This window comes from Mus musculus, chromosome 6 (genome assembly GCF_000001635.26).
Source record: "Mus musculus strain C57BL/6J chromosome 6, GRCm38.p6 C57BL/6J".
Lineage (NCBI taxonomy): Eukaryota > Metazoa > Chordata > Mammalia > Rodentia > Muridae > Mus > Mus musculus.
Genome location: NC_000072.6, coordinates 147074180 through 147088107, shown reverse-complemented (window position 1 = coordinate 147088107; position 13928 = coordinate 147074180). Strand labels below are relative to the sequence as shown.

General features: G+C 48.4%; 1 protein-coding gene across 1 annotated transcript; it reads left to right on the top strand.

The window, feature by feature from the left end:
- Nucleotides 1-1075: 1075 nt before the first annotated feature.
- Mansc4 (MANSC domain containing 4) lies at nt 1076-13046 on the top strand. Its single transcript, NM_001034903.3, has 3 exons — nt 1076-1360; nt 6388-6522; nt 12344-13046. Exons 1-3 carry the CDS (start codon nt 1144-1146, stop codon nt 13003-13005), a joined length of 1014 nt encoding a protein of 337 aa, NP_001030075.1. The 5' UTR covers nt 1076-1143; the 3' UTR covers nt 13006-13046.
- Nucleotides 13047-13928: the final 882 nt, after the last annotated feature.

The following is a 13928-nucleotide window of genomic DNA, read 5'->3' as shown; positions in this document are numbered from 1 at the left end:
GGGCAGAGAGAGAGAGAGAGAGAGAGAGAGAGAGAGAGAGAGAGAGAGAGAGAGAATAAATAAGGTTATGTCCAGCTGGCTGGCTGGTGGGGTGGCTGGGCAGGTCAAAGTGCTTGCTGAGGACTCCTGATACTCTGAGTTTGAACTTCGGAACCATGTGGTAGCAGGAAAACCCAACTCTGGCAAGTTGTCTCTGCCCACCACATGGGCAAACACGAAGTGGCTGTGAGACATGCGCATTCGAATGGTGTTCAGCAGGGAGGCAGGTAGGTGGGGTCACAGAGTTACTGGGGATGGAGCCATATGCCTTTTCAAGGCTGTCATATTTCCCCTTCGTTATGAGCATGCTGAATTGGGGTCGAATTCTTAGTTTCTTTTAGGCTTACAAGAAAACTACTGGCCCTAAGAAGTAACCAGAATATATACAATTGCATTTATCGCAAAATTAAACATTTTAAATATATTTCTTTTTCTACTTTTTTCCTTTTAAGTTTTGTTTTTGTTTTCTTTGTTTGTTTGTTCTTCGAGACAGGGTTTCTCTGTATAGCCCTGGCTGCCCTGGAACTGACTTTGTAGACCACCACGTATGTCCGGCTCTTGTTTTTTTTTTTGTTTTGTTTTGTTTTGTTTTGTTTTGTTTTGTTTTGTTTAATAATAAAAAGTCAAACAAGTACACGAACTGGTTTTCTCTGGAGCCAGAACAACAAAACTTAGGGAGAAAAAAAAATACAGTCGTCACCAGCTCTTAAGCCTATAGTGAACACCTCACAAAACAATGTGTTGTTTCTGAAAACAGAGCCTCCCTTAATCTGAGGTCAAGAGACTAGGTAATTGTTTTCTCAGCAGCTAGGGTTTCTCCTGGCCTTTATGCCTGCCTAGGAAAAGGTGTCTGTGACTCTTTACTCCTAGAGAAAGAAGAATAGCTGACTAGCTGACGGGAGCATCCCCGCCTTCAAAAGAGCAAGGGTCAGAACACCAAAACTTTCTGGACAGGGTCCAGAGAGAAAGCAGCAAGGCCAGCACTCTCCCGGGGCCCAGCTGGAAAGGAACAAAAAAGGAGCCGAGATGCCTCGGCAGAAGGACGCCCCTTGCAGCCCTAGCAGCCCATGATCAGCTCCAGCTGCCTCCCTTCAGCACGGAGAGATGCGGGCTGTGGAGCTGCTACTGCTGCTGGGGCTGGCTAGCATGGTGCATGGGCTCTGCTCACCCACTGTGTTCTACAGAGATTGCTGGATCCGCCGCTTCCCGGGGATGCTCTTGGACCTGGAGGAGTCTCAGAGGCTGGGCGCCCAGTTCCTCAAGTACTACTCGGAGAACACCGGGCAGAAGTGCGGCCGCAGCTGCTGCCTCCGGAAGGATGGTGAGAGCGAGAGGGGGCTGGCAGAGCCCACTTGGGTAGTTTCACAGCACAAGGCCAAGGCTAGGGGGTAGAACCAGGGAAGACCCCGAAACCAGAGCATAAGGCCCATAGTGGGAGATCCAAAGAGGACTCCAGGAGCACGCCCAGGTGTGTGTGTGGGGGGGGGGGGGGGGGCAGAAGGACCCAGGGTGGGCAGCAGCAGAGCCGGTGATTTTGAACCCACGGTATCCTGCGTTCTTTGACAAAGTGCTAAAGGGACATATTTCTTTCAGGGTTAACTAACTTGATTATTTTATAATCCAAATGTTTCCAATAAACCAGGTGCTGTGGCCCATGACTACAATCCCAGCATTTAGGAACTGGAAAGTGGTGGTGGGGGGATGGGGTGGATCAAGGGCTCAAGGCAAGCCTCAGTTACACTGTGAGCTGAAACCAGCAGGGGCTAAGATTGTGTTTCAAAACCAAAACAACAAACACAAACAACCTGGATTTACAGTAACCAACTTTCAAACTGTCATTATTTACTTTTGTTTCTCAGTGCTTTTAAGATGTTTTCTGTTAAGTCTGAGAATCTTAGTGTTTTGACCACTTTCACCCCCACTCTGCCCTCTAACCTCTAACTTCTAACCTTTCTAGATCCCTCACCACCACTCCCTTCATATTCTCCTTTTAAAAAAATAACCTACTGACTCCAGTTTGTCTTGCCCAGATTTTCCTGGGCATGACCAAGAACTGCTCCTCTAAGGGGGAGAAAAAAGAAGGAAAGAAAGAAAAACCAACTAACCAACCCTGAGTCCCCCTCCCATGAAGCCATCAACTGTCAACAGCTCCGCAGTGAGGAGTAAGGGCTCACGATCTCCTTCTAACTCCTGCTGGAAAGCGAACTGGCTTAATCCTGTACTGGTCTGGTACAGCAGTGAGGCTCTGTTTGTTTGAGATGTACTTACATGTGGCCCAGTTTGAACTCACTTTTCCGTGGTGGAGGCTGGCCTTGAATTCCTGGTCCTCCATCCACGAATCCCAAGTGCTGGGATGATAAGCAAGCACCACCATGTTTAATAATTTCTCCTTAAAATAACTTTTGGTGGTTTCAGTGTCATGCCTATCTTATAAGATGTATCTCCAGGCTTAAAAAGCATGGGGCACATTGTACAGGAAGTTAGAGTGTAGATATGCTATCTTCAAGTTTCCCTATAAATGGGATTTGGGTGTGAACGCCTTCAAGGTCAAAACTGCTTGGAGACATTTTCATTTCTTTTAAAGCTAGGTAGAAAGACACGAGAGCAACACAGTGTATTGTGAAAGCCATCCCCACAGGGGCCTCATGGTCTTTTTAACCATAATTTGATACTGATTATTCATTAAAGACATTGCTTAGCCAATTGCATATGCAAATTTCTGAATAAAGTTTAGAGCGTCTAGGAGGGCGGCCAGATTTTCAGGGATTGTGGTTTGAGAGACTTGTCCCAAGCCATGACCTTCAAAGCTAAAGAGGCACAAAGAACAATCGGTCTGATAAGGAATCTTTTCAGAGCAGGGTCACAGGCTGGGGTTTCTGTTAAATCTGTAGGGTGCCTGTCTAGCATGCTGGAGGCCTCCAGTACATAAACCCAGAGTGGTGGCCCACTTCTGTAACCTCAACACTTAGGGGGACATGCAGGGAGATCACAAGTTCAAAGCTGTCCTCAGCTATGTAATGAGTTTGAGGCCAGCCTGGGATACACGAAATCTTGCTGAAATGAAAACAAAACAGAGCTGGGAAAATAGATGGCTTAGTGGCTAAAGTGCTTGCCAGACAAGTATGAGGTCCCAAGTTTGAATCCCCAGAGCCCACTTAAAGCTGAGCACAGGAGTATGAGCATCTATAATCCCCAGTGGCCCTAAAGGGAGATGGAAGGTAGAGACAGGGGAATCCTTGATAGCTCGCAGGCCAACTAGCCTAAGGCATGTAGCAGCCAAAAAGCAAAGAGACTGTGCTTCAAACAAGGTGGAAGAGGACTGACCCCCAAGGCTGTCCGCTGACACATGCATACTCGCACACATATATCACACTCACAGACATATCACACATCAACATTAAAGAGAAAAACAGTTCAGGGCAGTCATCCAGGACACTCCATGAGCCCAGAGCCTCTGCAGCCAGGAAGGCAAGACAGGACGACAGGGCCCAGACTTGTCACACTTCTGCACGGAGTTGGAACATTGAAACATACACATGAACTAGAAGGTCAGTTTCCTTACATCCTTCCTTTCTCCCCTCCCTCCCTCTCACCCTGTCCTCTTCTTGGGGAATCCTGATCCGTCCCCTTCGGCCTCTGGAAAGCTGAGATTATGGGTGGGCACCACATTCCCAGCTCCATAGAAAGCATGTCATAGGGCCAGAGAGATTAGAGACTGTTTAGTGGATAAGAACTCCTATGACTTTTGTAGAGCAGCACCTGAGTGGCTCACACCTTCTATAACTCCAGGTCCAGGGATCTGATACCTCAGTTCTCCACAGAATGCATTGATGCCACATGCCTCCCCTCTCATAGATATACAAGTACACATAATTAAAAATAAAATAAATCTTTCATAAAAAATTATTCCAATAAAAATCAGTCTCTATAAGAGAGGTGTGGTGGCTGATACCTGTAATCCCAAAACTTGGGAGGCTGAGGCAGGGGCATGGTCATGAATTTGTGGTCACTCTGGGATATATAATAAGCCTGAGTTCAAGAGCAGCTTAGGCTATAGAGTAAGATCCAATACTGTTCTCTATCACACCAATGACTTTCTTATCTCAAATCTAAATATTAAATAACTTTTTCAGTTCCTTTTCCTTACAACTTCCCAGAACCATCCTCGGGGGTTTTGCAACCCAATGCAGTAGTAATTAATTTTGTCTTATTCTTTCTCTCCTGGGGGAAAAGAAAATGCTGCAGAAACCCGAAGGTGTCCCAGAAGTGAGACTAGAGCTGTGGCTCTCCATGGCTAACTCTCTTGAAGGGCAGAGCAGGACTCCACAGGACAGTGCCCTCTCTGACCTACATGATCCCCACCAACACAGCAGTGCCTTCCCTGACCTTCACCTCCCAACCCCCCAGCACAGCACCCTCCCTGACCTACACGGACCCCACCCCCAGCATGCTTCAGGTGGGACACTGTATCTCTGTAATCCTGTTTTATTAAAGAGTGTGATACCTCTGAGCCAGCGGACATATCACATGGTCCTGGCTGCTCTGCATTAGGAATGAATTCGCAGTGCATGTGCACATTAGGACGGACGGACGCACAAAGTGTTGCACCCAGTAACTCTGATTCTGGGTTTCCAGAAATAACCAGTATGTTTAAAGCAACGGATCTGGAAAACAAAAGCCAGCGTGAATATGTGAGTAGCAGATATGCCCTGCCCACTGAAGCCAGCATCCTTGTGTATTTAAGAGTCACTGATAGGCTTCCCCTGGGAAAACATTTGCACCCAGATCCACACCCTCAGGTGTCATACGATCTTCTGGCTGTCCCCGCTATGTCATTCCTTTGTCTGTGGTTGGAGCATCTTTTTTAAAAGATTTATTTATTTTTATCTATATGAGTACACTGTAGCTGTCTTCAGATACACACCACAAGAGTGCATTGGACCCCATTACAGATGGTTGTGAGCCAGCATGTGGTTGCTGGGAATTGAACTCAGGACCACTGGAAGAGCAGTCAGTGCTCTTACCTGCTGAGCCATCTCTCCAGCCCACATCTTTTTTTTTTTGTTCCTCCTTCTTCCTCCAGTGGCTCCAGGACCTTAGCACTCAGACCATGTGGTTCTTAGAAATCAGATAGGTACTTTCCAGAGCTTTGTGTAGACAACTGATGTTTTTCATGCACAAAAATTACTAAGACTAAACTATAATGATTCTATGGGATGTGATGGTGTGTGCCTTTAATCCTAGCAGGCAGAGTCAAACAGATCTCTGAGTTCAAAGCCAGCCTACACTACACAGTGAGTTTCAGGCCAGCCAGGAAACACAGTGAGACCCCATCTCTAAATATATGATCAGTCCATCAATCTAAGGCTGGTTATGGTGGCTCATACTTACAGTCCCAGCACTTAGGCAGGAGGATTGCCTAAGAGAGACCTCTGTCTCAAAAGAATGAAAATCAAATAAAAATTCCAGGTGTCCTCTGTGGAAAGGAATATACTAGAGCATTTAGAATAATATTTTCTTTCAAATAGGTGTATTATATAGTTTTAATAGTTTATAATGTTCTGAAAAATATCTAACCACAATACAAGATTCATTCAACGTTCCAGAAAGAAATAGAAGTTACTCAGATCTCATCTGACTGGTAGCAAAGCCAGGCTTGGTGGTTCTGACCCTAGGATCCCAGCACTAGGAGGCTGGGTAGGACTATTACAAGTTTAAGGCCCACCTGGGGGCTGGTGAGATGGTTCAGCTGTTAAGAGCACTGACTGCTCTTCTGAAGGTCCTGAGTTCAAATCCCAGAAACCACATGGTGGCTCACAACCACCCATAATGGGATCTGACACCCTCTTCTGGTACATCTGAAATCAGCTACAGTGTACTTATGTATAATGATAAATAAATCTTTGGGCCAACCAGGTGTGGTGGCGCACACCTTTAATCCCAGCACTTGGGAGGCAGAGGCAGGTGGATTTCTGAGTTCGAGGCCAGCCTGGTCTACAAAGTGAGTTCCAGGACAGCCAGGGCTATACAGAGAAACCCTGTCTTGAAAAACCAAAAAAAAAAAAAAAAAAAATCTTTGGGCCAGAGCGAGCAGAGGTCCTAAAAGTTCAATTCCCAACAACCACATGAAGGCTCACAACCATCTGTACAGCTATAGTGTACTCACATACAAAAAGTAAATAAATAAATCTAAAATAAAATTTCTTGTTTTTTTTTTTTTAATTAAGGCCCACCTGGGCTGTGTAGTGAGACTCTGTCTCTGTCTCTGTCTCTCTCTTTCTCATACACAAATACACAACTGATGGAAGCCAGGACCCTAACGCTAAGCTGATTCCCTTGGCCTTTCAGTTTCCTGTAATGTGGCTGTCTTCTTCCACGATCCCGTCCACGACAATGTCAACTGCCTTCATGTTCACTGCCCAACCCTGGAGAGCTGCATCCTGGAGCCCGGGGCCAGCGCCATACTGTATAACATAACAGCAGGTAAAGACTGCGTCGGACAAGGCTTTGGGAAGCAAATGCCACTTACTTCTCTAGAAGGGCTCGCAGCTTCAAACACTGGCTGGAACACCCAGGCTTAAGTCCCCAGACTGTTGTTTTCCAGAAACCTCTGTCTGGAGATAGTTTGGCCATCAAGACCTTGTTTGGCACATTCACCAGCATTCATTCCAGATGACAGACTATGCACAACTGAACAGGAGTGTAAGCTCTGTGGTTGGACTATATTGAAAACTCAGCAAAAGCTAAAGTAGGCATTTTTACTACAGTGGCTAGGAATGTCACTCAGAAGCAGAGAGAGTGCTCATGGGCCACCTGAGGTCTATGGACACTGCAATAGGGTCCTGCAGGGTTGGGAGTAAGGGACTAGGAAGCTCCCCAGATAGACAGCAGCATCTTACTGGTCTCTAGATAGCCAATACACTGAGAAAGACTGTCTCAAGAGGTGGATGGATCTGAAGACCACCACCCAAGGTTGTCCTCTCATCTCCTACTCTTGTTCCTGTACACATCAGTGTGTTCACACACATGCACACACTCAGAGACACACACAGGTAGTCACATGAACACATGATAGATACTGCCTCAGCACAAAGCCCTTAAGAGGAGGGAACTGCAGAAAGTGAGAAACCAGGCAGAGGCAGGCAGGGAGCCCTGAGCCACCATCCAGACAGTGGGAAAACTGACCTGGCCACATGAATGGGGACATTAGGAGCCACAGTGGAAATATGGCTTCAAGAGGGCAGTGGCATCTTCAGGTTGACATTTTCAGAAGCAGAGGGAGACATCTGGTCAGGGAAGCATTGGAACTGACAAGGTAATGGTGGTTGTGATGAAGGAAATTGCTGCTGAACTTTGGAACGATTCATTAGGAGCCTCTGGTACTGGGGATCAGTCCCAGGGATCTGCACTGAGCCACATCTCCATCCCTTAGTAACCTTTTAAAGGGAGGAAATGAGGGAAGAGCCAACCCCTGCTTCTCATAGCCCAGAATGGGTAGTGGGGGCGGGAAGAGGCAACAGGCCAAGGTTAGCGCATTTGGACCCCCTCAGAGATGGTGCCTGGGGTGTGCATGCAGAAGTGTCTGATAGAGCACTGGGAAAGTTCAGTGCCCTGAAAGAGGAAGGCACAGGCCACATGCACCTCGGTGCCATCAGTACAGTGGGACAGCTGTGGACTCTGGGGAGGGAGGTGAAGGGAGAACATAATTGAAGACCAAGGATGCTGTTCTAGTTTGCTTTCTGTTGCGGTGATTTACACCACACCAAAAGCAGCTTTCGGAGCACAGTGCTTGAGTGATAAATGTTCCCCGTAGGCGTGGGTATTTGATGGCCTAATCTCCAGTTGGTGGTGCTCTTTGGGGAAGCTTACAAGGTACAGCCTCGATAGAGGAATCACTTCCCTGGGAGCAGGCGTTGAGATTGGATAGCCTTGCCTTACTGCCCGTAAGCTTCCTGCTTGCATCTGAAGATGTGAGCTCTGTTTCCTGCCCTGACTACCAGGCCTGCTGCTTGCTGCTTGCCTTGATGTACTCGGCCATGGTGTTTTATCACAGCAATAGGAAGGTAACTAATGGGTATGTGCGTGTGTGGGGCTATTTCATCTTGCACACTTATGACTCCCAGCTCTGTGGGGAGCGGGTGTGGCGGCAGTCCCAAAGGCGCCAGAGACTGCAGCTAAGTCATATGACTTGCACCTGACTTCCTCATATAAGACACAAACATCTTGAGTGCTGCGCAGGTGTACCAGGATACAGGTGAATCCAATTTGGTGGAGATTTGCCCCTGCTGCCCTGATTAGCTGAAGCTGCGTGCCTGGTGAAGTGGTGTGGCCTGCTGTGCGTGGATGGGAACTGAGAGTATATAAGAGTGAGAGGCCCGGGTTAGAGGGAGGATTATTATTCGAGAGAGGATTGTTATTATTGGGAGATATAAACAAGGGAGAGATATAAACAGGGGAGATATATAGAGAAAGAAGAAATAGGACTGAATAAACGTGTGCAGAAGGATCCTGCTGTGGCGTCGTTCTTGCTGGCGAGTTGGGGGCGCGCTCGACAGTTGGTGCTGAAACCCGGGACAAGAAACATCTTCAGGCACGAGTGAAGACCCCCTGCTACAGGGAGGATTCAGAACTGCATCACGGGGAAGGAGTGGTTAATAAAAGTTCCTGTAAAACAGACTGTTGAGAAGGATCCGGCGTGGATTCAGAACTCTTCAGCTGGGGAACGGTACTGATGAAGAGAAAGAAGAAAGATGAAGACTGAATAAGCTGCTGTTAGAAGGACTGGTGGTCGTGTCGTTCTTGCTGGTCGAGAGCAGACGCGACAATTGGTGGCCCGTACGGGGAACCGACTCCCCCACCGAGTTCAGAACTTTCAGCAGTCAGTGGTTGCAGGCAGGGTAAGTTCACGGTAAGTGAAACTTGCGACCCCAGGAGTTTGGGAAGGACCTCGGATAAAATAGAGGCAAGTATAAAGTTGCCAGGAAGCAGGCACAAAGTAAAGATAAGGTTCACGGCTTTGGGACAAGTTAAGGTTCCCGGTTTGGGGACAAGTTAAGGAACTATGATAACCTCAGTGTAGTGATCAATAGAGCCTCGCTGTGTAGTTATGCTTTTTTCTCCCATTGACCCTTTGTGGGTAGGTCTGATAGTTTTGGTCTTGTTTGTTCTGATATATGGACTCTGTTACTGTTTGAAACTGTGTGTAGAGGCAGTCAAGACAGGTCAGAAAATCCTTACAGAGCAACAAGAAAGTATGTCGGAAGAGGAGAAGGGCTTAAAAAGAAAAAGGAAAAAGAAAGGAGACACAGTGTTATCAGGTGGACAGAAAGGACAAAATAAAAGAGCTGAGGCAGAGGAGGAAGGCGAATTAGCTTCTGCGTCCTCTCCCTATGCCTCCTCAGCAGCCACCTGTAGGTGGACCTTCTGTCCGGAGATTTGGAGAGGATCGACCAGATCTGGTGTTGACGTGGGCGAGAGGGTCTGTTTGTGTGTTTCCACAGGACCAGACGGAACCTCTTTGGGTGCCTTGGGTGCCGGAGAGATTGGTGAGACGCTGCAAGAATGAGGTTCCTGATCCAGTTGCCCCTGTGGATGTGGTAGATGATCCCACAAGCACAAAGGATGGAGCCGAGATGGGAGATCCTTTCGGTATTCCAGAAGCCGATACCAGCTCGACATGACATTCAAATTTTTCCATGCCTTTTTGATCCCTGAATTCCCCTTAAAGAGATAGCCTCTCTGGCTATCTATCCCTTGCTTCAGGGAAGATGAGCGGGGATGAGAGCCCTGGGATGTATGCTTGTTATAGTGTGTGTGTGTTTTTTGTGTTTGGCACATGTGTTAGGTGCAGAGTGTGCGGCCCGCACTTTCGCCATGGTAGCGTAGGCTTTTGCTGCAGTGGAGGCGGGACAATCTCCTCAGATTCGGTTTGCCGCTCTAAAAGAAATTATGCTGCGTTATGCCGTGGGGTGCGAGGCTAAGCACTGCACAGAGGATAGCTTGCTGTTGGCATCCTGTGGAAGGTATGTCTGATTGCATGAAGGTTCAGTGTCCTAGTTCCCTTCCCCCAGGAAAAACGACACGGGAGCTGGCCAAGACCTCTCTGGGTGATGAGCCTAAGGGATGGTTTTGTGTAGGGCCCCTATGCTTGCACACTGGGGATCAGACCTCTACCTTCACCCATGAGGCTTGCTTGCAGCAATTAAGATCTGGCCATAGATTAATCAACATCCTGGCCTTTTGATGCACCTGCCACAAGCAAAACACAATCTCCCCAGGTGTGGCTTGGCATGATAGAGAGGTAGTCAGTGATAAGACTCCCTGGGCATGTCACCAACCTAAGACAGGGATCAAACCAATGCTGTTTGTCTCCCAAGGACGGGTAAGGGACATGGCTGCGGGGGGCTATCTACAGACATTCTCTCTGCCAAAAAAGAAAAAAGGGGGAATTGTGGGGAGCGGGTGTGGCGGCAGTCCCAAAGGCGCCAGAGACTGCAGCTAAGTCATATGACTTGCACCTGACTTCCTCATATAAGACACAAACATCTTGAGTGCTGCGCAGGTGTACCAGGATACAGGTGAATCCAATTTGGTGGAGATTTGCCCCTGCTGCCCTGATTAGCTGAAGCTGCGTGCCTGGTGAAGTGGTGTGGCCTGCTGTGCGTGGATGGGAACTGAGAGTATATAAGAGTGAGAGGCCCGGGTTAGAGGGAGGATTATTATTCGAGAGAGGATTGTTATTATTGGGAGATATAAACAAGGGAGAGATATAAACAGGGGAGATATATAGAGAAAGAAGAAATAGGACTGAATAAACGTGTGCAGAAGGATCCTGCTGTGGCGTCGTTCTTGCTGGCGAGTTGGGGGCGCGCTTGACACAGCTCACAACCCATCACGAGGGGAAATCAGGGAGGAACTTGAGGCAGGAGCACTTGACTTGTTCCTGGGATTGAGCTCAGCTAGCTTTGCATACAAATGGAGCCCACAGTGTGCTAATCCCTCCCATCAACCATCAATCAAACAGTACCACAGACACGCCCACATGCTAACAAGATGGAGGCCAAGTCCTCAGTGGAGGGTCCCTCTTCCCAGCTGTCTCTAGTTTATGTCAAATTGACAACAGAAATGAGGACAGACAGACAGATGGCTGGGACAAAAAGCCAAGGCTAAAGAAGAGGCAGGCAGTTGGACTTGACTGCCAGGGAGACTCAAGAAGAAGGTCCCACAGTACCAAGGATGTGGCACACATGACCAGGAGGTCAGAAGTCACTGCCTCGGAAACTTAAGCTTTGCAAAATGATGAGAGATGAAGCATTGTCACAGAGGTCAAAGTGGGGAAGGGAAGCAGCATAGGTGGACAGCACTTCTGGTGGGGAGCACTGGGGGCACAGGCAGACAGCACTCCTGGTGGGGAGCACTGGGGGACACAGGCAGACAGCACTCCTGGTGGGGAGCACTGGGGGACACAGGCAGACAGCACTCCTGGTGGGGAGCACTGGGGGACACAGGCAGACAGCACTCCTGGTGGGGAGCACTGGGGGCACAGGCAGACAGCACTCCTGGTGGGGAGCACTGGGGGACACAGGCAGACAGCACTCCTGGTGGGGAGCACTGGGGGACACAGGCAGACAGCACTCCTGGTGGGGAGCACTGGGGGACACAGGCAGACAGCACTCCTGGTGGGGAGCACTGGGGGACACAGGCAGACAGCACTCCTGGTGGGGAGCACTGGGGGCACAGGCAGACAGCACTCCTGGTGGGGAGCACTAGGGACACAGACAGACAGCACTCCTGGTGGGGAGCACTGGGGGCACAGGCAGACAGCACTCCTGGTGGGGAGCACTGGGGAGCTACACAGCCTTTGAGTGTACAACGAGAGAAGACAAAGCTAAAACAGGGAGGGTGTGGCTGCTGGCATTGCTCCCAATTTCAAAGGGTCCTTTCCCTGGCTGTTTTTACCAGCTTATTAGGTGGTGTGTGGTATTCACCGTGGCTGCTGGCAGCATGGGAACTCTGGCACAAAGCTTTCTTTATACACAAAGGCGTCTTCTCTGTACAGCCATATTTGTCCACAGCAGAGTGTCATTGGGATGTTGGAATAAACACACACTCAGCCTGCTCTGAACCTCGGGAGTCTGTGCAGCTGGAACTGGAATCTGGCTCAGCCCAGACTCCAGAGAAAAACCCCACAGCTTTCAGGCTGTGCCTAAGGCCGTCACAAAGAAACTGGTAAAACACTGCATACATTTGTGAAATTCTCAAATAAGCTGTTATTTTTAAAAATAAAATATCTCTTATCTTTCAGGCATAGACCCAGACTTGCTGGTTTTTGAGCATACATCTCCCATCTACCCAAACAGCCGCTCCTCGTCCGAATGGTGGGATAGACTGCGGATTCTAAAAGCTATGAGTGTAGGGAGTGAAGGAGTATACCCAGATGTGATGAACCGCATGGTGCCATCCACAGAGGCAGCGTCAACCACACAGCAGGATTTAGGTGCAAACACGGGTATCAGTTATTCCAGGAAGTCAACCACGGATGTGGGGTTAAGATTCACATCTGCAAACGTGTCCACTGCTACCAAGGTCAACATGGTATCACCAAGCACAGACTTCACCCACAGTCCAGGCAACAAGACTATTTCTCCTTTCTTTGGACCCACAGACACAAGAGTTTCCCAGGTGCCCAGCCGATCTCGACTCAACATTAGCAAACCATCAGTGAACAAAACAAAGGGGTCCCACAGCAGAAACCACTCATCTGAGAACGAAGAGCCATGGGATGGAGCGCCAGCGTCTGCAGGGGTCTGGCTGGCTTGTGTGACCCTGGGTGCTGCCGTCATCAGCCTTTGCTGCCGTGTGGTCCTCGGGACATCCAGATGCTGTGGGAAGCGGCAGGGCTGGTCTCACATGGGGCAAAGGTCAGCATCTGGGTGCAGGCGTAACACACTGAAGGAAAACTCCTAAAGGCTGGAGACCCTAAGGCTTTCTGTGAGAAAGAGCATTTTATAAAAGAAAAAAAAACAAAACAAAACAAAACAATATCTACCCAAGCAAAGGCTTGGTAAAACTGTCTACTTCCCCAATGGTTTCCATTTCCTGAACTGAGAGGAAGGGGAGGGGATCCTACATTAGAAGTGATAACATCTTTGACCCCAGCACTCTGGAGGAGGCAGGAGGATCAGAAGTTCAAGGTCAGTCTCAGAGTAAGTCCAAGGCTAGCCCAGGTCAGTCTCAGAGTGAGTCCAAGGCTAGCCCAGGTCAGTCTCAGTTACAGAGTGAGTTCCAGGCCAGCCCCAGCTACATGGGACCCTGTTAAAAAGAAAAGGAATGGAAGAGGAGAAAGGGAGGAGACGGCTTACAGGTGGCCTGGTTCAAAGGCCGATGCTCAGTAACTGCTCTTCAGGGATAACTGGTTAGAGGTATAGGCAAATGAGCAAGAACAGGGACTTAGCTGCAAGCACTTCCTGCTTTCATGTTCCCTTGATTAATGTTTCAGTCCCTGGAACCCACAGAGTGAAAGAACAGGCTCCTGAAGTTGTCCTCTGACCCCCTCAGAGTACTGTGATATATGCACGAATGTGCACAAATACACACAAGCACAGTAATACATGTAGTAAGATATCTACTGTACAACTAAAATAAACTTCTTTTAAAAATAAAATTAAAGGAAAAAATGACTAAAAGAACAGTTTCCTCAGCTGTTAAAACAAACTGTCCAGTAGCTTAAAAAGAGTTTCACCTTCCCCAGTATTGACACTGGGTAAAAGTAGCAATTTTTGTTTAATATAAAAAAAAAAGGTAGGGCCAGAGAGATGGTTCAGTGTGTAAAAGTGCCTGGCTGACCTCAGGCTTTCAACCTCTGGGACTCACAGAACAAGAACAAACTC